Source organism: Ovis canadensis, chromosome 20 (assembly GCF_042477335.2).
Source record: "Ovis canadensis isolate MfBH-ARS-UI-01 breed Bighorn chromosome 20, ARS-UI_OviCan_v2, whole genome shotgun sequence".
Taxonomy (NCBI): Eukaryota; Metazoa; Chordata; class Mammalia; order Artiodactyla; family Bovidae; genus Ovis; species Ovis canadensis.
In genome coordinates this window covers 27,243,603-27,266,569 of record NC_091264.1, presented here as the reverse complement: position 1 = coordinate 27,266,569, position 22,967 = coordinate 27,243,603, and the positions used below count along the sequence as shown (strand labels likewise).

At 41.6% G+C, this 22,967-nt stretch overlaps 1 protein-coding gene across 4 annotated transcripts in view; it reads left to right on the top strand.

Annotated features, from left to right (window-relative positions):
• Positions 1-22,967, top strand: part of BTBD9 (BTB domain containing 9) — a 418,007-nt gene that overhangs the window by 321,702 nt on the left and 73,338 nt on the right. For all 4 annotated transcript variants that reach the window (XM_069564255.1, XM_069564257.1, XM_069564254.1 and 1 more), the window contains exon 9: positions 16,282-16,389. In XM_069564255.1, the coding sequence (XP_069420356.1) occupies positions 16,282-16,389 (108 nt within the window). The remainder of the gene's footprint in view (positions 1-16,281; positions 16,390-22,967) is intronic.

Sequence of the window (22,967 nt, the reverse complement as noted above, 5' to 3'; positions counted from 1 at the left end):
TAATAAAGCATCTATGACCAAATAGTATACTTATTATGAAGTTCATAATAGTCCTGTTAGAAATAGATAAAGCATTATCTATAAAGAATCGTTTGAGAATTAACAGTAACCCAGTGAATAATATCTTGTTGATAATAGCATTCTTGGTAGAAAGGTAAAATTGCTTTGTCATGATTGTGTTTGCTGTAGTGGGATTTTAGCTGTGTATTTTAGTCTCAGAGAAATATAAAGAATTTATAGATATTATTTGGAACTTTTGGGGAAGAACATTGAAATAGAGCCCATCCCTTTAAAATTAGAGAGTCCCTTGGACTACAAGGAGATCCAACCAGTCTATCCTAAAGGAAATCAATCCTGAATATTCATTGGAAGGACTGATGCTGAAGCTGAAGCTCCAATACTTTGGCCACCTGATGGGAAGAACTGACTCATTGGAAAAGACCCTGCTGCTGGGAAAGACTGAAGGCAGGAGGAGAAGGGGACGACAGTGGATGAGATGGTTGGATGGCATCACTGACTCAGTGGACATGTCTGAGTAAGCTCTGGGAGTTGGTGGTGAACAGGGAAGCCTGGTGTGCTGCAGTCCACGGAGTCGCAAACAGTCAGACACAACTGAATGACTGAAGTGAACTGATTTTAAATTATTTTCATTAAAGGTTCCAAATGAGTAGCTGTGTTAAAACACTAAGCACTATAAGGTTTTTATTGTTCTGTGGTCATAGACTGCCCTGGTCAGCTATCTTGTAAGATGCTTTTTATAATCCCAGGAGACAGCACTGGAGAGATAGCAAGGGGATAGAACCTTACAGATTCTTTTTCTCCTGGTGACTGATAAACAGCCCTGTCTGTCTAATTGGTGTGGTTTAGTGTGTGGTGTCATCTTCCTGAGATAATAGTGTTTTACTGCTGCCACATTAACTGCCTTATTGTTGACCATATAACTTTTGTGTGTTACCTATTGACTTTAATGCTCAAAATCCTCCAAGCCAGGCTTCAACAGTACATGAACCATGAACTTCCAGATGTTCAAGCTAGATTTAGAAAAGGCAGAGGAACCAGAGATCAAATTGCCAACATCCACTGGATCATCGAGAAAGTATGAGAGTTCCAGAAAAACATCTACTTCTGCTTTATTGACTACATCAAAGCCTTTGACTGTGTGGATCACAACAAACTGTGGAAAATTCTTAAAGAGATGGGAATACCAGACCACCTGACCTGCCTCCTGAGAAATCTGTATGCAGGTCAAGAAGCAACAGTTAGACTGGACATGGGACAACAAACTGGTTCCACATCAGGAAAGGAGTATGTCAAGGCTGTATATTGTCACCCTGCTTATTTAACTTATATGCAGAGTACATCATGTGAAATGCCAGAGAAATATCAATAACCTCAGATATGCAGATTGACACCGCCCTCATGGCAGAAAGTGAAGAACTAAAGAACCTCTTGATGAAAGTGAAAGAGAAGAGTAAAAGTGTTGGCTTAAAACTCAACATTCAGAAAACTAAGATCATGGCATCCTGTCCCATCACTTCATGGCAAATAGATGGGGAAACAATGGAAACAATGAGAGCCTTTATTTTGGGGGGCTCCAAAATTACTGCAGATGGTGACTGCAGCCATGAAATTAAAAGACACTTGCTCCTTGGAAGAAAAGCTCTGACCAACCTAGACAGCATATTAAAAAACAGAGACATTACTTTGCCAACAAAGATCCATCTAGTCAAAGATACGGTTTTTCCAGCAGTCGTGTATTGATGTGAGAGTTGGGCTATAAAGAAATTGAGTGCCAAAGAATTGATGCTTTTAAATTGTGGTGTTGGAGAAGACTTTTGAGGGTCCCCTGGACTGCAAGGAGATCCAACCAGTCCATCCTAAAGGAAATCAGTCCTGGGTGTTCATTGGGAGGGCTGATGCTGAAGCTGAAACTCCCAATACTTTGGCCACCTGATGTGAAGAACTGACCTCTAGAAAAGACCCTGATGCTGGGAAAGATTGAAGGTGGATGGAGAAGGGGACAACAGAAGATGAGATGGTTGGATGGCATCACCAACTCAGTGGACATGAGTTTGAGTAAGCTCTCAGAGTTGATGATGGACAGGGAGGCCTGGTGTGCTGCAGTCCGCGGGTCGCAGAGTTGGACACAACTGAGCACCTGAACTGAATTGAACTATTGACTTTAAATGTCTCTATAACTTCTTCACCCTACTCTGCTGCCTCCATGCTGTTTCATAGAGATCTGGAGGGTCTTGGTCAAGTGTGTGTTTCGCTTGCACTTATCTTTAGTTTGAGAATGTAGCACCTAGGCCCTTCATCAGTTCAGGGAACAGAGAGATTTGGAAATGGTTTTCATTTTTAAATGGAATCTCCCTCCTTCCCTGCCTCTCTCCCTCCTTCCTTCCTTTACCCTTCCTTTCCTTCTTTCCTTCCTTTACTCTTAGCAGAAATACCAGAAATTTGGGGTGAAAAACAAGCTAAGAATTCTCTGTACAGTTGTCACAGTAATAGTGGTGGGATTAGGACTAGCAGAATCTAACAGCTCTGTGTAGAATTTGCTACATGAAAATCTACTGAAAAGTTTGAACAGAAGAAAGGGATTTTAGATGTTTCTGGACTAACCTCAGCCTTAAGCTATACCTTTATTTCTTGCTTTGGTGCCATAGCTCTTTATTGCTCCATATGAAGAGCTTTAGTTTTCTCTTCCTAGCACTAGCAAACTTGTTTTCATAAAGCACCAGATAGTAATTTTAGGCTTTGTATACTATAGTCTCTGTCCCAGCTGCTCCACTTTGGTGAGAGGGCACGCTGTGTTCCAATAAAACTTTATTTGCAAAAAGAGGCCGCCACAGGCATTGTTTACCAGTGCTCTTATCTATTCGGCTCCATTTCTCACTAACAGCTCTAGTCCATACAGGTAGAAGTGAAGAATTAGGGAAGCCATTTGCCCTTCATGGTTTCAAAAAGTGTGAATGATAATAGTTATTACTCCTTGGAAGAAAAGTTATGACCAACCTAGATAGCATATTCAAAAGCAGATTCATTACTTTGCTGACTAAGGTCCGTCTAGTCAAGGCTATGGTTTTCCCAGTAGTCATGTATGGATGTGAGAGTTGGACTGTGAAGAAAGCTGAGCGCCGAAGAATTGATGCTTTTGAACTGTGGTGTCGGAGAAGACTCTTGAGAGTCCCTTGGACTGCAAGGAGATCCAACCAGTCCATTCTGAAGGAGATCAACCCTGGGATTACTTTGGAAGGAATGATGCTAAAGCTGAAACTCCAGTACTTTGGCCACCTGATGCGAAAAGTTGACTCATTGGAAAAGACTCTGATGCTGGGAGAGGTTGGGGGCAGGAGGAGAGGGGGACGATAGAGGATGAGATGGCTGGATGGCATCACTGACTCAATGGACTTGAGTCTGAGTGAAGTCTGGGAGTTGGTGATGGACAGGGAGGCCTAGCGTGCTGCGATTTCATGGGGTCGCAAAGAGTCGGACACGACTGAGCAACTGAACTGAACTGAATATAAGGCTGTTATTTAAGGATATGAGCATTAATATCAGCATTTAGTTTGGGGTCACAGTATACACCATGCATGACCCAGTGATTTTTCCTACTGTGTTTTAAGGGGGCTGAGCCTTGGCGACCGCAGGAGGAAGTCTGGCAGATGAAGCCCCACCACTGACCTTGGTAGAGTGGTTCTGCTTTTACCTGTTATGAATATTGAGGTTCTTCTTAGATGTTTGTAAAAGGGGTTTTACTACTAAAGCATATTTTTAAAAATATTGGTTTACATTTTATATACACCTTTTTTTTATGGATACTTTATAAGAAGTACTGAAGGATTTATCATTGTGTTACTTTAGGAACCACAGATCATCCAAATTAGACTCTGTCTCCCTCTCTTCCCTTACCCGCACACCTCGTTTAACAGATTATACATGTGAGAAGATAAGGTTTCAAGATAGCCACAGTTTGGCCTCTGGGCCCGTCTGCTATGCCACTGCTACATTGTGCCTTGGATCATCCTTGTGTGCATCAGAGGATGAAGGAGAGCTAGTGGAGCCCTTTGTGGTCCAAATAGGCTGAGGGACAACTTGATATCCAGAGTGTCGTAGAAGCTACCATTTCCTTCCTCCTTACTCATATTCCTTCTCTCTTTGACCTGACAGGATCCCCCAGCCTCCTGGATGCCCTAAACTATTCGAGTTTGAACTGTGCTTACAGCTAGAATGGTTCCAGCCCTAGCTCCTTCGAAGTTACCCCCAGGGATGTCTCCCAGCCCCTGACACATAAACACTGTCTGAAGAGTGTTAGTTGTAACAGTTTCCTGTGTGACTCTGACAGGCTGCCTCAGCCAGGTCCCCTCTGCCCTCAGCATGAACCGCAGTGTTGACTCCTGGGGATTCAGTCCCAGAGTCCTGAGGAGGGTCCTGAGAAGCCTGGGATCTCACCACTGTGGGCACAATTCCTTCCTTCCCTGGTTTGTGAGGTTCTTAATCTTTTCTGCCTGTATCTTTCTGAATGTGTCAGGGCAGTGAGGCAGAGTGGGGTGTTGTGTGTGTCTGCAGGGGTATATTCACACGCCCATATGGCTGCATTGGTGCTTGTGTGGTACCAGACCTGCGTTCTCAGGGTGCCTGGTGTACCCTATCAGCCAAACAGAAAGGAACAAGGGGTCCAATAGATAGGGCTTTGGGGCACAGGGGAGGTACATGTTTTTTTTTTCTTAATGAGGAAGGATAAGCCAGAAGAACAAAAGAAACAGTTTAATTCACATAGTATTCTAATGAAGCCTCATGCTGTGCTTGAGTCCAAGTGACAAGTCTGGCTGCAGAGGGCCTTAGACAGATGTGAGTGATTTATTCATCTCTGCCTCCTTCACTCAGATTTTCTCCTTTCAGCCATCCAATATCCATCACCGATTTCTGTGCAGGAGTTTACCCTGGTAGCTTGCCTAGAATACGTTTTGAAGGATTAGCGTACATGGCATGGAGGCTGGCCCCTGTACCCAGCATACTCTGGTGAATATTCATGTCAGCACCTGAGAGGGTTATTTCTAAAAAGGCAGCTCGTGCAGAATACATTCCAAAGAGGGAGTGTTTTTCTCTTGTCTGACGATCCTTCAACCAAATAAACGTGGGAGGGAGGGGAAGCCACACTGCAGTTCCGGTGAGTGTTTATGAGACAGAAGCTGCACCCTCACATCCCTCCCCATTGGAGCCTTCATCTGGGGGCCCCCCACTCTGGGGAAACAGCAGAAGTGATTCCAGAAAAGAAAATGACAACTGCCCATTTAGCCTTTTGTCCCAACACCCACACTAGTTTAATATAATTATGGCTGTTTAGCAGTTAGAAAAGTTAGAGTTATTAACGTTCAGTTGAAAGCGTTTGAATTAAAACTTATGATCTCAGCTTTGAAGACCTGGATCAAGAAAACTGTACTGAGTGGCCAGTGATCAAAAGAATTCCACTGAAAAACATAATTATCCATTTTTCCCCTCTAGCCATTATGAAAGATTACATAAAATCTCACCTTTCTTCTTGCTTTTCACCATTCTTCAAAAGATTTATCACACAGTTACTTATTAAACTAATTGATTATCTTTTGTTTGTAAGTACTTATCATTGTTAGGATTCTCACTCTTACATATTTGTGAAGAAGATGTCATTATTCTCATTAATGTTGTCTTTATTTTAATGGTATGTCATGTACCCCAAAGAGGATTATGATTTGTGAGATACCTCAAACTTCAAATAGAATAATCTGCTTACTCTAAGTGTTTAAATTTTATAGTAGTTGTAACTTACTATAGTTTTATTTTTCTGTTTTAGAAGGTCTTTTCCATGTGAAAGCCTTTACAGAAGAATTTTGTGATGGAAGTTCATTAGAGATGAGACCTAAATGGAGGAAATTTAGATAGAGAAAATATGAGGGAGAGCACAGGCAAGCACTCCATTGTGTAGGAGTAAATATGAGAATAAGTAGGAAATTGGGGGAAGCGACAGAAGGAAAGCAGCCACTTAGCAGAGAGAGGATGTGAAGGTGGAGTGAGCCAGGGCCTGTGCTGCTTCTGCAGAAGGATTGGACACACAAGTGTTTTAAAATCATTTTCAGCAAGAGCTCAGGACTTTGTAGATTGTGCCCTGTGGGAAAGAGAAGAGAACTCAAAGCTGGGGCAAAGATTGAAACCCAGATCTGATTTGGGTGAAAGGTCGGGCTGATAAGAAAGAGAGCCAGCATGGGAAGACAGTGCTGGCAGTGTTCAGAGTGCCCAGAGAAGAGCTTTGGGGAGAACAAATGTAGAGATTACATGACTGGATGGGAAGAGTTCCGCCTTGTAGTTCACCCCTGCTGGAATATTCTCTCGCCTGTAACATTCAGAGTTGAGCCTTCCCACCTTGCTTTGCCCTTCCTTTCTCTCCCTTGATCACCAGGTTGAGAGAATACAAAGATCTGCCTGTAGCTAAACTGTGAGTTCGCCACAGATAGGAATTCCTATGATCACCTGACCCAAGGGACTGAAAAGGAGCTGTGGAGCTTATTAAATATCTCTTTGGCTCTGCCTCTTGGTGCTTCATAGGCTGTGCGCATGTGGGCACATATTAACATGTGGTCATAGGAGGGGCAGGAGAGAGAGCTCAAAAGATGAAATCATAGTCAAAGTTGATGCATTTCATAAATGACCTCTCAACCAAGACTCTCCAAAGTTGTGTGGGGGGTGGAGGGCTGGCTGGCATATGTGCGGATTGAAATGTAACTCAGGCTACAGATCCTTGAAAGATGTGCTGGTAACTCATCCTGTGAGAAAAGAGATTTATCTGTAGTTCCGTCTCCTTTCCATCGCCCTGTCCTGTCCCCGTGTCCTCCTCCAGTTTAACTCAGTGGAGCTGACGATGTGTAAGGCACTGTGCTGGGAACCATGTACCATGCGTGGTCCTGGTTCTAGAAGCACGGTTAGGGCAGTTCCTCCTGACTGGACTTTGTCCTGAAAGCCGAAGGGAGTGTGGGACGGGGATTGGGTGGTGGTACGTAGGGCACCTGGAACTCAGTGACTTTCCTTTCCCACCACACTGGGGCCACTTGATTCCACTGGAGTCAGAAATGTAAGTAAAGATCCAAGAAGGAAAATCCCCTACAACTCAGCTGGTAGGTTAGTGAGCTTGGAGCTCTAATTTAAGATACCTGTCCCTTCTCACCCTCCTAGTAATTTCATAGAAGTGCGGGTAGGGAAAGAAAAGCTCACACAAGTGCATACTGCCTTTAGCTGTTAAGGGAAGAAACTGATTCTTGTCTTTTGAAATCCCAGCAGCCCCTCATGGCAAATGGAGCTGAAGTGGAGCTGGGCTTGATCCCTAGGGAGCTAAGCCCTGTGGTCAGGACAGGACCTCTCCATTTCTACCTCTCCCACATCCTTTTTGGATCCTGCTGGTGAGCCAGATTGGGCCAGTCTCACTGACTGTGTCTATACGTCATGATGAGGATGCTGCTGAGATCAAGACAGCTGGCCTTGCTGCAGAGAGGGGAATTGATGATGCCAAATTTAAACATAGGGAAAGATCTGTAAAGGCCGCGTATCTGCTTAGCATGTCACTGCTTGAAAAGGTCTGCAACATAATGAGACTTCACCTTTTAAAATATAACAAAACCATTTGAAATGGTTCCCAGTATTTTGATGCCAGCATCTTGCTTAAGAAAGGGGGCTATATTGAATAGAGTCACCTTAGAAAATAGAAGAAAACAGCTTTTCTTCTCTAGGGCTGTTTGGCCTGGAAAAAATTTTCTCATATATCCACGTCGAAAGCATACAGTGAAAGAATTTGCATCAAATTGGACTGTGTAGGATGAAATCTAAGCCTTGGCTAAAACTTACTTATTAATAAAGGGTTTGCCAAGTGATTGAATAATCTGTAAAAGATTGCTTGGGTAGTATTTAGCCCATGTTAAAAAAAATTAACCAAGTAAGTTAGAAAAATAGATTTGCATTGAAAGCAGGAAATGTGCTGATTATAAATTGTTTTTTTTCCAAAATGTGATAATATATGCAAAAACATTTTGAAGCCGTTGAGATCTGTGTGAATGTGAGGTGAGATTATGATTAGCTGTTCACCATTCGTTCCACACTCAGTATTTATTAAATGTTGCAGCTGCAGCCATACTGTCTGGTAGTTTGCTGTTATCTTTTATGTCATCACCTAAAACTTGAAATTAAAAATGTAATCCCTCCAAGGAGTGAAATGATGGTCTAAATTAGCTGTTAACAATTGGTAGCTTTGCATTGTCTCAAAGTTGTGGCCCATCCAGCTTTCCGTCTAGCTGTATCCTGCAGGTGTATTCTGCATTTCAGATCACTTCCCTGGGTTATACTGAAGAGGATATAGCATTTAATGAGAGGAAGGCCCCTCCTTTTATTTCCCCCTTTCTCAGTGAACTAACTTACACGGTGGAGCCCAAGTATATATGTGTCTCCTCACCTTTCCTCACCCCGGAGCTTCAGTGACTAAACACAGAAGCTGCCATACCAGACAGCCAAGGGCTTATGCTTACCTTTTCCCACACCAACTGCAAGATAAGATTATGAGCCAGTGTCATGATTTCTTCCTCTCTTAGAGAACTCACCCTCTTAAGACGTATGAAAGATTAAACAATGTCAGACAGTATGTGCACACTCTGATGCCCTCTGACTAGGGTATTTCCCAAGTTCCCCTTCCATCTGGCGAGCAGTCTGCATTTTCTTCTCATGCCCTCTTGGCCCTGCAAGGTTGTGGCCCACATAGAGGCGTGGACCTGTGGTGGTTCCTCCCTGGGAGTTTCCGTGTCTGAATCTGCAGGACAGCTACCTGGTCTGCTCCACGTGCTTTGGTAGGGCGCTGGCTCTTGGCTCCAGGCTTCCGCTGGTAATCTCATGTTGGCCCTGCAGCCAGCTGGCAGCTCTTCTCAGCTTGACCTTGCTCCTCACCTGAGGAAGAATCTACACAATTGAACTTTCTGACAGCTGGCAATAGGAGCCCTCTCATCTTGGGGGAAAATCCCAGTTTCTCACCAGTAAAGTTGTTCCTCTGAAGCTGTACTCATTCCTTCTGGCAGCTGTGACAGGCCCTCTCCTGCCTCTCAGTAGCAGAGCTTATAACAGAGCCTCAAACATGATGTTTGTCTTTCTGCTCCTCATTCAGAAGAGTGACAGAAAGCACTGAATGAAATTGTCTCTTGTGACCAGAACTCCACCACACCTCTCTCCTTTACCCTTGTGTCCGTCACATCTCTCCTGCTTCATGATCGAACCCGGGTCTCTTGCACTGCAGGCGATTCTTCACTGTCTGAGCCACCAGGGAAGCCCTTCATGAGCTCTCCTCCGCCTCCCTCTATTCTGGCAGGTGGTCAGCCCCCTCTGACTCCAGGTAACTCCTCAGCGGCCTCAAGTGGCAAACACTCGCACTGCACTTCACTGCCCTGATCCTGCACTATCTCTTCCTTGTCACTGACACCCCTGCTTTCTCCCCTCCTGCCCTCTCAGTGCCACTGCTAGAGAGAGTTATAAACCACACTGACTGGTCCGTCTTTGCGAGGCCACTCCCTGCAGCACGGCAGGCCTCATGGAACCTATTCTGAAGTCCGTTCTGCCTTTTCTCCCACACTGCAGTCCTCCCACTCTTGGCTTCAACAGAGGCTCTGCTTTCATGTTTCAATGAAAAGGTTGCTGTCCAGAGTGAGCCTCCTCACCATCCCGGTTCTTCACCTCGTCATGTCTCTGGTCCCGTAGCCACCACGTTGTCATTGTCATCCTCATCATCAGAACGTCTCGTTTCTGCCTCGTGCACTCTGCTAGGAGCTTATCTTAGGCCCTTTTGTTTCCAAGTTACAGAAACCAGATGAAGATGGCTTAAGCCTTAAATGGTGAGTTTATTAAAGTGATTGGGAAATTTCTCATGGAACACTGGGGCAGGAACTCCAGTGGCCCCCACTGGGGCACTGGGGACTAAAATCAGATGTTGGTCATCCTGCAAGGAGGCCAGACAACCCTTCCTGGGCCATACCATCTTGTTTGCTTCTCACTGCAGATGACTTTCTTTACTTCTTTGAGCTTCTGATGAAAGAGGGTCCCTCCAGAATGTCTGCATTTTTATCATCATTTTAAATGAACAGCACCAATTATGGTAAAGTCTTACATAATTGTAAATTTTTTGTATGAAATCTGATTGGCTCAGCAAGGGTCAGATGCCTTCCTGTAACAGCTGTGTCTACAGAGCTCAGGAACCCACTACATATACCTTACGGTTGGGCCAGAATCTGTTCTCAAAGAGGGGAGTCACTGGGACTTCCCTGGCTGTCCACTGTTTAAGACTCCGCACTTCCATTACAAGGAGGACAGGTTCCGTCCTTGGTCAGGGAACTAAGATCCTACATCCCACATGGCATGGCCAATAAATAAATAAAAAAATTTTTGAAAAAAAGAGTTACTATGTAATGGATAGGTATAAAAAAAAAAAAACCCCAAACCCTGTTCTGCATAGACTTGCAAAAAATTGCAAAATGTTAGAACTGGAAGAGCCCTTAGAAACCATCAGATGTAGAGCTTTCATTTTACAAGGGATGAAACTGAAGTAAAGTGACGTGACTTGCCTAGTATCACTTAGTCAATACTCAGTAAATATTTGTTGAATTGTTAATGGAAGACAGTTATTTCTGAAGAACTTAATTTCTGAAGATTTTAACAAAGAATAGTCTGTACAAATTTTTGAGGTCAGAGGTACCTTTCATTTTGTCTGAGAGATTGGAAATGGATCTGATGATAAATTATTGTTATATGGCTAATACCATGGCAGTTGATTTTTCCTTAGTTGTCTGTTTTCACCCAAATGGGAAAACTCGGCAAGAACAACTGTCTTGACCCCTGGCCTTCCAGTGGAGTCTCCCACAAATGATGGACAGCTAGAAGGAGGCAAAACAGATACTTGCTGCTGATCCAAAAGATCATTTCAGTGGAGAAGCTGTTGATCTCCACTGTTAAACCTCAGCCATTGTTCACAATCTGGCACAGAATTAATCCCTTAAGAAAGGGATGAAAAAAGTGCCGCTCAGCACAACATAGTTTGTCATCGCATGCATAATGCAGACTTTCCAATTAGAATGCTATAATTTGGAAACTTTCTTCACAGACTGATGAGAGAGCAATTATTTTAAAGAAGGGAAAACTCAGTCCACTGGGTTTGCCTCAAGTCACTTCTGACTCAAGCCGCAAAGACAAGAGTTTTGAAAACATATTCGCTATTGAATTTCGTATCAAAACACTAGCAAGGAGAGCAATTAGTTGCTGTAAACTGACCCCCAGTAATCAATGGTATGCAGCCAGCCAGAGCATTTATGGAAGACGTAAGCGAAATCACATCTGTTAATCAATTTTTTTAAAAACGCCCAGCGCTTCACTGTTTTTCAGGGAAATTCCACAATGAGAATAAGGAAGACAGAGGAGACAACATTTAATATCACCAGGCATTTCATGCTGTGCTCATTAGGTAGAGGGGTTTGTGGCCACAGCTTAAACACAAACTCGATCTGCATCGATAGATCTTGGCCAGCAGCTGCCTTTATGCAGCTCCTTTTGAAAATGGCTTCTGATGTATGGGCGGGGGCGTGCAGATGTCAGGGGTATGTTTAAGGATCTGCTCTCAATTAGAGTCAGAGGGAGTGTGTCTGTCCTGGGCCAGCTCACCTGGCAGACCTTATCTGGCAGATTACAAACCAGAAATATTGCTGTGTTGTTGCAGGTGCAAAGATACAGGAACAGACTTTGCTGGCAGGGAAAGAAGTGAAGGGAGTTGGTGGGCTTTACCGTTGTGCCTTATTAGAACTAAAATTTCTCTCCATGGGAAAAAAAAAAGAGAGAGATGGAGCCAATTTTTCCTTTGGAGTCTTTAAGCTATGCTTGCTTCCCTCCCCACCCCCACCCCCCACCCCCCACCCCCCCCCCCGTTAGTTGAATCAACAGAAGGGTTTTCATTCCTGGCTAAGCCTACCTTCTAAGCAAATATGCATCTGGGCACATAAAATAAATACCTCTTATATCGAGAACAAACTTGTGGCTGCCAGTGGGAGAATGGGGAAAGGGAAGGACAATATAGGGGGAGAGGATTTTTTTAAGGGTTATTTTGGGGTTATATGAAATTGTGTGTGTGGAATTTTTGAAAATTGTAGAGCACTATAGAATTTAAGAGGCTTTCCAGGTAGCTCAGTGGTAAAGAATCTGCTTGCCAATGCAGGAGACATGGATTTGATCCCTAGATTGGGAAGATGCCCTGGAGAAGGAAATGGCAACCCACTCCAGTATTCTTGCCTGGAAAATTCCATGGACAGAGGCGCCTGGTGGGCTACAGTCCATGGGTCACAAAGAGTTGGAGGTGACTGAGCAGATAGACCCATAGAATTTAAAGAATGTTTTCATTTAATTAAAAAAAGAAGAATCTCTCTTTAAAACTCCTAAGTGTAGGTGAAGACAACCTAAGATCCATCAATGTCCCTATTCCACCCTGACCCCACATTTTTAGCCTCCAGGGACTCTTAATAGAGGACTAGTGAGATGTCTCAACCAGTATGTGCACTTGGCTGCTGTTCAGAAAAAAGAATTTAGGCCAGGAGAGATTATTGAGGTAAAGATCGATAGAGTAGGCTAATAAAAATTAATATCATCAGCATCCAAACTGTGATAGGCAGTGGATTAATATCCTTTAAATATAAAGGGCATCTTGTAAGTCATTAACAATGAATAAATATAAGTAGAAAATGGGTAAAAATGTTCAAGTTCAATGATAAGTAAAAAGCTGCACATTAAAGTAATGAAATATATTTCATCTATCAAATTGGCAGTATTTTAAAAGATAATACACAATATTGGTGATGATGTACGGAAGCAAAGCATCTTTATACACTGCTGGTAGTATGAGTATAAATTGGTACAGCCTGTCATTGGGGGCGAGAGGACAGGTATCCAGCTATTTTATAATACATGTCAAGGTCTAATAAACCCTGTTGCAGGAGTTTTACTTATAGCAACTTTCAAAGACAGTAATCACAGATCTAGCTTAAGAATGTTCATCACAGAGGTTTCATAACAGTACAATATTGTCAACTACCTAAATGTCCAACAATAAGAGAACTATTTAGATAAATTCTGGGATATCCATACAGTAAAATTCTATGAAATCAGTACATAAGATGAGGGGAAATATTTGATGATGCCCAAAAAAAGTTAGTAAAAAAGAATATTCATAATAGATCATTAAGCAAAGAAGCCATTTTTACCATGAGTGTGTTTACAAAATTACTGGAATTATGGGTGATCTTCATGTTACATTGAAAGAAATTGGAAGACTTCCGTTGTGGCTCAGCTGGTAAAGAATCCGCCTGCAATGTGGGAGACCTGGGTTCAATCCCTGGGTTAGGAAGGTCCCCTGGAGAAGGGAAGGGTTACCCACTCCAGTATTCTTGGGCTTTCCTTGTGGCTCAGCTTGTAAAGGATCTGCCTGCAATGTGGGAAACCTGGGTTCAATCCCTGGGTTGGGAAGATCCCCCGGAGAAGGGAAAGGCTGCCTACTCCAGTATTCTGGCCTGGAGAATTCCATGGACTGTATTGTCCACGTACATGACTGAACGACTTTCACTTTCACTTTCATAGAATAAGTTACTGTAAGACACGATATGCACAACTTTAAAATTCTTTTAATCTGCTATTACTTTAAGAATCTCTGCTAGAGCATTTATGAAACTTACATATAATTGGTTTTCCTTTTATCTTCTCTGTATCCTATATCCTTGGGGCAATCTTTTTCTGTGAAATAGTTCAAGATCTGGTTAGAGTCTAACCCAAAAGGGACTGATTATTTTCATTTGGATATACTGGTAGAAACACTAACTCATGATTATCCAGAAGGATATGGATTATGTTAAGCCTAGCTCTCCATAAATAACCAAAATTCCATTGGGAAAGCAGCCTCAACAGCATCTCTCAAAAAGCCTGTGACCAGGGCTGTTAAATAAAGTGAATGTTAATTATTTTGAAGGTTTCCCCCCCGCCCCGGTTTTAATCTACTCTGGCAGAGTTATGAATGATTTCAGCCCAGAATATATATGGAACATATGCTATATAAACAGAGCCCACATGTTTGGAGTAGAATTTTTTTTTAAAGAGAGAGATCAACCATCTTTCTAATAGGCTCATATTCATCTTGAGAGCAGGCAAACATAGAAGCAAAAAGTACATTTTTAAAAGTTACTCAATATAAATTATAATAACACAGACTAACTGCATAAAAGTACTGAGACACTAGAGTAATATTTGAGGAAATGACTAATGAGAGAAATGATTCACTTTCTTATCAAGCATGCTGGTTTAATCTACAAGTAAAATTATTGGACCCTAAAAACAAGAGGGTAGATTCCAGTCTGATTGATTCAGAGTACTTTGAGAGATTAAATGACTCAGATGAGCTCAAGAGAATCGGTAGTATTTACAGTATTACACATCTGTTTATGCTTTCCAAAATCTTTTAACAGTTTTCTCTACTTAAAAGATGGATTCTATCATGTTAAATAATACGGATTTCATCATTGATAGCAAACAAAATCACAACTGAAAGCAAGGAACAGAGGGTAAGAGGAAAGGGGAACACAGCGGCACTTCTCATCTTCAGTAATAGCTTTACAGGTGGCACCAGAGGTGACCCTGACCTCGTGCAGAGGACTTGCATGGATGGGAATTGCAGGATTAAGAGGAAGCAATACAGACTGCCTTAGTAGAGTGATAGGCTGTAAGTTGCCAGTTATGCCCCACACACATAAACTCGGAGTGAAGAAAACATTTGACAGACTACGGAAGAGGGCTTTTGTTAGGACACCAGGTTGGAACCATCACTGAGTTCGGACAAATTCTCTATCAGCTTTTAAGCCTCACTTTCACTATATATCGTTTGATGAGAACAATAATGCTTGCTAAGAGGATTTTTGCAAGGATTTAATGTTATGTAAAACATTTACTATAGGGCCTGGTACACAGTTAGCATTAAAGAAATGTACCATTATAATGATAATGATCATTGTTGTAGTTGTTGCAAATAATGTATTTGCCCAGCAGATATTCATGGAGTGCAGGCACTGTATGAGATGCTATGCCAGGTCCTGAGTGTGGAAAACTAGTAAGACATAGACGCTGTGTTTAGGGAGCTCACTCTGTTCTAGCTAGTGGAGGAGACAAGTGTGCATGCCCAGCTGTAAAACAGTAAGATAGGTATCTTGTATGGGAAGGACTTCTGAGGCTGAAATGATAGAAAACAGTGGTCTCTCACCAGAGCCTCACTGTTGGAGGCAAAATGCTGGACTGCACTCTAATGCATATTATACTATTTAGAGTCTTTTTTATTCTGTTGTTTTAAACTGAGGAATAACACACATATATTACACAAAACTTTTATAAATAGCTTGATGAATATGAATATTTGCATGTGTATATACCCATGTAGCTATCACTAGATCAAAATTATCCCATTTTCAGTATCTTAGAAGGCTCCTTCACCCATTCACAGTCATTCCTTCCCCAAGAGGTAGCTACCGTTCTGACTCTTGTCATCGTAGATATATCTTGTTTCTTTTGAGCTTCTGGTAAACGGGATTACATAGTCAATGCTTTTGGTTCTTATCTGAGCCAAGAAGGGGTATAGGAACAGGACCAACATAATCTTTAAGAAATAAAGATTTCCTGATGAATATATGTTTGCCTGTATCTCCCAATCAGGTAATCTTACCAAAGCTATGCAGGAAGTCTGGAATGTGAAGGAATCTGAAACATAATTAAGGTCATTGGGACATGCTAGTAAGTACTGCTTAGAATACCCGTTAGAAAGCACAGGTTTCCCCATAAACAGTGGTCTCAAGAATGTTACCTTTGTTCAGCCCAGACAACTGGAGGTGAAGGCTGAAAGAAGCACGAAGGAGGATTTGGGGAAGTCTCCCTGATCAGCTCATGTGAAGATCTTTGCCACATGGGAGACAGAGGCTGCCTGGTTGGGTGCCTTGTGAAATAAATACCTAAAGAAACAAGCCTCTCCCTGCAGACTGACTCTTCCTTTCATCATACTTTTGTTGGGGATTCACTTTCTTTCCTTGGTCCTGAAAGTGTGTGGGGCAGGAGAGACCAATTAGAAGGACAGAGAAGACATGAATCCCCTCACGCCTACAGCCTAAGGAAAGAGCCAGGCAGAGTGCTGACCACCTTCTTGTGTCTTCTTGTGCTCAGGTTATTGCTGTGGGACTGTGACGACCGGAGCTACAGCTACTATGTCGAGGTTTCCACCAACCAGCAGCAGTGGACCATGGTGGCCGACAGAACCAAAGTCTCCTGCAAGTAAGTGCCAGTCTTTCAGGAATATATGCTACTTTAAAAGACAGTCTTTCCACTAGACTCAGGAAGTTCCAATGAAAAGTCAGATCTGGAATCATCAAATTATATTCTTGCTTGGAGGTGAAAGCATTCTAAAGATCCTTTACTTCAGTTTTGACTATTAAATACTTGTATGAAAATTTATATGACCAAAGAGGTGGTCCTTATTTTGTGGTTTGAACTTGACTTTTTAAAATGGCACGTACCTAAGCAGGGACAAGAAAGATACTTTCCACATGCAGTTCTCTCTCAGTTCCTCCCCCACATCCCACACTAGCCCTTTGGGACTTTTTTCTTCCTTAGAGATTTTTGCTGATGCTATATACAATTAAGTAGGATTCTGGGACTCTCACCTCTTCCCCACCCTCATGTCTTTCTCAGGGTTACCTTTAAATATTTATCTCATCTCCATGTTAGTTACACTGTTGCCTAAACTAAGGAAAGTTTGTACCTTAGGTCTCTGTGGGAAACAGACAATGCGTATGGCATCTGGGCTCTGTCTGACCTTACCTGGTTGTGGGGGATGCCAGGCGGAAGGGTTCTGAGTTCTGACCAGCCTAGAACCATGTAAATGTAACTACTGCTCAGATGGAGATTAGCATATTTGTAGTATCCTAGAAGGTTCCCTCATACCTTTTCCCAGTCATTACCTGAAAAGAACGCAGTGCCTTTTTGTGTGGAGACCAGTGCTCTTGGAGGCAAGATAAAGCCAGCAGCTAATATTTCTTCTTTTTTATTTTAATTGCAATATGATTCACATACCATAGAATTCACCCTTTAAAACTGTGCAGTTCAGTGGTTTTCCATGTGTTCAGGGTTGTGCCATCATCACTATGACTGTCTAATGTTCCAAAACACTTTCATCACCCCAAAAAAGAAACCTCCTCCCACTAGCAGTCACCCCATTTCCCTCCACCTCCCACAGCCCCAGTACTTTTCTGTCACTATGGATCTGTATATTCTGGACATTTCATATAAATGGAGTCATATAGTATGTGACCTTTTGTTCCAGGCTTCTCTCACTTTGTATAAGGTTTTCAGGTTTCACTCATGTTATAGTATGTGTCAGTACTTCATTCCTTTTTATGACTGAATAGTATTCCATAACATGGGAATATATAAATAACACATTTTGTTTATCCATTTATCAATTGGTGAACATTTGAATTTTTCTGATTTTTGGCTATTATGAACATTGCTGCTATGAACAATCCTGTACAAGTATTTGTGTGAACATGTGTTTTCAGCTGTCTTATGAATATACCTACAAGTAGAATTGTTGGATCTTATAGTAATTCTGTGTTTAAGATTTTGAGAAACTGCCAACCTTTCCCACAACAGCTGCACCATTTTGCATCCCTACCAGCAGCGTATCAAGGTTCAGTTTTTCCACATTCTTGCCAGTGCTTGATACTGTCTGGTTTTTGTTCATAGCCATTCTAGTGGGGTGGTGTCTCCTTGAGGTTTTGATTTGCATTTTCCTAATGGCTGATGATGTTGAACATCTTTTCAAGATTTTATAACAGTATTAATGATGGCTTGTTTGCACCATTATTATATATTAATTATATAGAACATGTGTACTGGTTAGAGTAACACTTGCTGCTGTGACAGATAGTGGTTTCAGTATGTCAGCAGCTTAACACAGCAGTGTACTTCTCAGTCAGGAGTGTTCCTGGCTGTCAAGTGACTCTTCACAGATGATTGAGGGACCCAGGTATCTTCCTTCTTGTGGTTCTGCCATCACTGAAGGCCTCATCAGCATCATCTGCTTCTGGCTGGCAGATGGGGAAAGAACAGAGAGAAGATAACCCTGGCTCTGAAAGCCTTGACCTGGGTGTGGTGAACATCACTTCCACTTCCATTTCATCAAGGAGAGCTGGTCAGGTGCTACTCTAGATGCTAGTAGGACTGGGGAAAGTAGTCAGCTCCTGGCTGAGCAGCCGCTTCTCAGGGGAGCACACATCTTGTGGCCATCTCTATGATAGCATAAGAAAACTCACAGTTATTTAGTAACTAGTATTTCTTCACTGCGTGTGTTTTACCTTATTTTGTCCTGAATATAAATCACCTTGTGTGGGATATTGTCCCGATTTTATAAAAGAGAAAAGGAAGATCTCTTTCACCTGGATCAATGTTGCTGCCTTGAACCCAAAGCATTGCTAAACCAAGCTAGATGATCAAAATTGTAAACTGAAGTGATTCATTTATTTCCAAGCTCCCAGAACCCTTTTTGTACACCAGAAAGGCCTTCAAGGCCCATGAACCACCACCAGTGTTCTCTTTCCAGAGTCATTGCTGCTGAGTGTACAGCTCACAGACCAGGCGCTCTGCTTCCTCATCTTTTACACATCTGCCTGGTTACAGTCACCCATCTCTCCAGTCATTTTATGTGTTACAAATTGGATTCCTCATCTCTTTTGTGTCCCCCTTTTGAAGATGTTATACAGTTGGGTTTTCAACAAGGACTGGTTGGCTAACTACTGACAAGGTACATATCATAATGATTTTGTATTTATTTAAATGGTTTTCCTTGACTCTCTCATTCGATCCGCTCCCGGTAGTCTTGCATTAAATCATGAGCATCTGTTTTTCCTCCTTTTAATTTTTTGTTTCCATTAGTTGGTGGAGTTCAATAATTTTAATGTTTTTTCCCTTGTATTTTAGCACTTAGATGCTATAGCAGTAAGTGTTTTAAAGACTAATAAATAAATAATATATAAGAACAAGAGTAATAGCAAGAAGGCAAGTGTCTGTTAACCCTCTAGGAATCAGTGGAGTCAAAGATTATGATTTCATGTTTATAGACGTTACCTGAGCCTGTTGTGCCTTCCATTTTTGAGTAAGGTCCTAAGGGATATAGTAGCAGATATGCAGATGATAAAAGAAGAAAGCCTTTCCTTTTGAACTAATGTACTCTAGAGCAGTCCTCAAGAGAGGATCCTATTAGCTTCAAAAATTATAGCCTAGGTGATTTTTCTTTTTTTTTTTTTCAGTGAAATAAAGTATGTGAGTAACATAAATGAAATTCTATGGGACCTTTAGAGGTCATAGCCCTGCCTCTTGATAGCATTCTGCCTAGTCAGGGAATCAGGGGACAGATTTTTACTGTCCTCCGAAAAAGACTAGGGAATGAGATTCTCCGATGTCTCCTTGTAAGTTCCTGCTCCTGGAGTAGGATAGTTTCTTTTTTCTTTTTTTTGGTGTCCTTTCTGCTACAGTTGGAACTCTCACGATAAAAGCTTATTTTTTATCATAGATAGTCCTGGTGGGTTTTTTTGTTTTGTTTTTGTTTTGGCTGTTCCACGTCTTTGTTGAGGGCTGTGGGATTTTTAGTTGTGGCATGCGGAATCTAGTTCCCTGACCAAGGATCGAACCCGGGCACCCTGCACTGAGAGTGTGGAGTCTTCACTGCTGGACCACCAGGGAAATCCCAGTAATTCTGTTTTCATATTGACTGCTGTGGAGTTTTTCCCAGCTTTTTGAGACGTACTTGGTATATAACACTGTATAAGGTTAGGGTGTACAACACAATGTATATGTTGTGAAACGGTCATCACAATAAGATTACCATGTATCACCTCACCTAGTTACAATTTCATTTCTTGTGGTGAGAACTTTTAAGATCTGTCTTAGTGACTTTGAAATATGCAATGCAGCAGTGTTCACTATCGTCATCATGCTGTACATTACACCCCCAGAACTTATCTTATAACTGGACATTTGTACTGTTCAACTGTCTTCAGCCATTTCCCTCAGCCCCCAGTCACTGGCAACCACTAATCTGTTCTGTTTCTATGAGTTTGTTTTCTTAGATTTCACATATAAGTGAGGTCATAAAATATTTGTCTATCCCTGTTTAAGTTATTTCGCTTAGCATAATGCCCTCAAGGTTTATCCATGTTTTCATAAATGTATTGGCTGATTTTATAAGATTACTTTTTATTCTTTTTTCATATAACCTATTCCTGTACCTTTTAACCTTATTCCACTTTTTAATCTTTGATTCCTTTTCTCTATTGGCTTCTAAATTGCTGAACCCTAAATTTGTGTCAGCATATTAAAAAGCAAATTAAAAAGCAGAGACATTACTTTGCCAACAAAGGCCCATCTAGTCAAGGCTGTTTTTCCAGTGGTCATGTATGGATGTGAGAGTTGGACTGTAAAGAAAGCTGAGCACCGAAGAATTGATGCTTTTGAACGGTGGTGTTGGAGAAGACTCTTGAGAGTCCCTTGGATTGCAGGGAGATCCAACCAGTCCATCCTGGGTCCACCCAGATCAGTCCTGGGTGTTCATTGGAAGGACTAATATTGAAGCTGAAACTATGATACTTTGGCCACCTGATGCAAAGAGATGACTCATTTGAAAAGACCCTGATGCTGGGAAAGATTGAGGGCAGGAGGAGAAGGGGACGACAGAGGATGAGATGGCTGGATGACATCACCAACTCAATGGACGTGGGTTTGGGTGAACTCCGGGAGTTGGTGATGGACAGGGAGGCATGGCATGCTGCAGTTCTTGGGGTCGCAGAGAGTTGGACACGACTGAGCAACTGAACTGAACTGAAATTTGTGTCAGTACAGTAAAATACTAACATCAGGTGTTATTTTTCTATAATAAATGTAAAACCTGCCCATGGAAAGTTACTTTCAACTATACAAAAAGATATAAGTGAAGAATAAATACTTACTCTCCCATCTTGTTTCATTCCTTAGCAGTAGCTACTTTTGACTATTTTTTTTAGTCTTTATCACTTCTAAATTATAAGTAATACTTTTATATCTCTGCTTATTAGTTTAGCTAATTCACTGACTCCTTACTATAAAAAAATGAATTTAGCCTACTTAACCACTCCTCATTTTTTGTTAATTATGCTTTTCTTTCTTGTTCTTTCATTGTTGTTTAGTCACTAAGTCATATCTGACTCTTTGTGACCCCGTGGACTGCAGCACACCAGGCTCCCCTGTCCTTCGCTATCTTCCAGAGTTTACTCAGACTCATGTCCATTGAGTCAGTGATGCCATCCAACCATCTGATCCTCTGTCACCCCCTTCTCCTCTTGCCCTCAATCTTTCCCAGGATTAGGATCTTTTCCAGTGAGTCAGCTCTTTGCATCAGGTGGCCAAAGTCTTGGAGCTTCAGCTTCAGTGTCAGTCCTTCCAATGAATATTGGAAGTGAGAACCCCACTACTGTTACTTCTTTTAAAATTAGACAAAATGGTTAAACCTCTATTTTTGATCCATCAATTGTAGATAGTATTTCTTGACTCCCTACTATTTAGTGAAGAAATTACCATGACTGTGTTTCCCTCTGTCTCTCCCTATCAGTTAACTGTCCCACCTCATTGAAATTGTGAGATTGATGGTATTATTTTCTGGGTTTTGACCTATTTAAATCTTCCATGTGTTGGCTATAAACTGATTCTGAAAAGGGAAAACCACTCAGAACTCACTGTAACATTATGATTATTTAAACATTGTTCACTATAAACCTAGTAATTCATTGGCTCTGTAAGAAAAGAAATGCTGTTCCATGTCACTAGACCTGTGTCACTCTTGGAAGAGTTGTACTATGTTCAAATCACAGATTCGATTTTATTACAAGTGCCCAGAATTATTCCATAAATGATAAATAAGTAGCTTTATGATAGCCTGCTTTTTGTTTTCCTAGAGTTCCTAATTGCTTCTCTTTCCTGTTACAGAAGCTTCTGAAGCATATTTTTGTTCATTATTTCATTATTTTCCTGTTTTTAAATTGAAGTATAGTTGATGTACAAAATTACGTAAGTTACAGGTATATAGTATAGTGATTGCCAATTTTTAAAGGTTTTGCTCCGTTTGCAATTATAAAATATTGGCTGTACTCCCAGCATTGTACAGTATATCCTTACAGCTTGTCTTGTGCAGGATGGTTTGTACCTCTTAGTACCCCTATATTGCCCCTCCTCACACACTTGTCATGACTAGTTCTCTGTATCTGTGAATCTGTTTTTTTCCCTTTTATTAGTTTGTTGTATTTTTTTTAAGTTCCACGTGTAAGTGATACCATACAGTATTTGTCTTTCCTTGTCTGACTTATTTCATTTAGCATAATATCCTCAAGACTATCTGTGCTGTTGCCAATGGCAATATTTCTTTCTTTTTTATGACCAAGTATATTGTATATGTACACACACACACACACACACACACAGCTTCTTTATCTATTCGTCTGTTGGTGGACACAGGCTGCTTCCATGTCTTAGCAATAGTAAATAATGCTGCTGTGAACATTGGGGTGCATGCATCTTTTCAAATTAGGGGTTTTGTTATATGCACCCAGGAATGGGACTGCTGGGTCACGTGGTAGCTCTGTTTTTAGCTTTTTAAGACAATGCTGCACTGTTTTCCGCAGTGGCCGCACCTGTTTACATTCCCATCATTAGTTAACTTTTGAACAGACTGCTTCTGAGGCCTACTCTACACCTGGGATCATTTGTTTTTCTTTTTGTAGAATTTAGGTAAAGGAGTAATAAGACCCTTTATCCTTCGTAGGAGATAT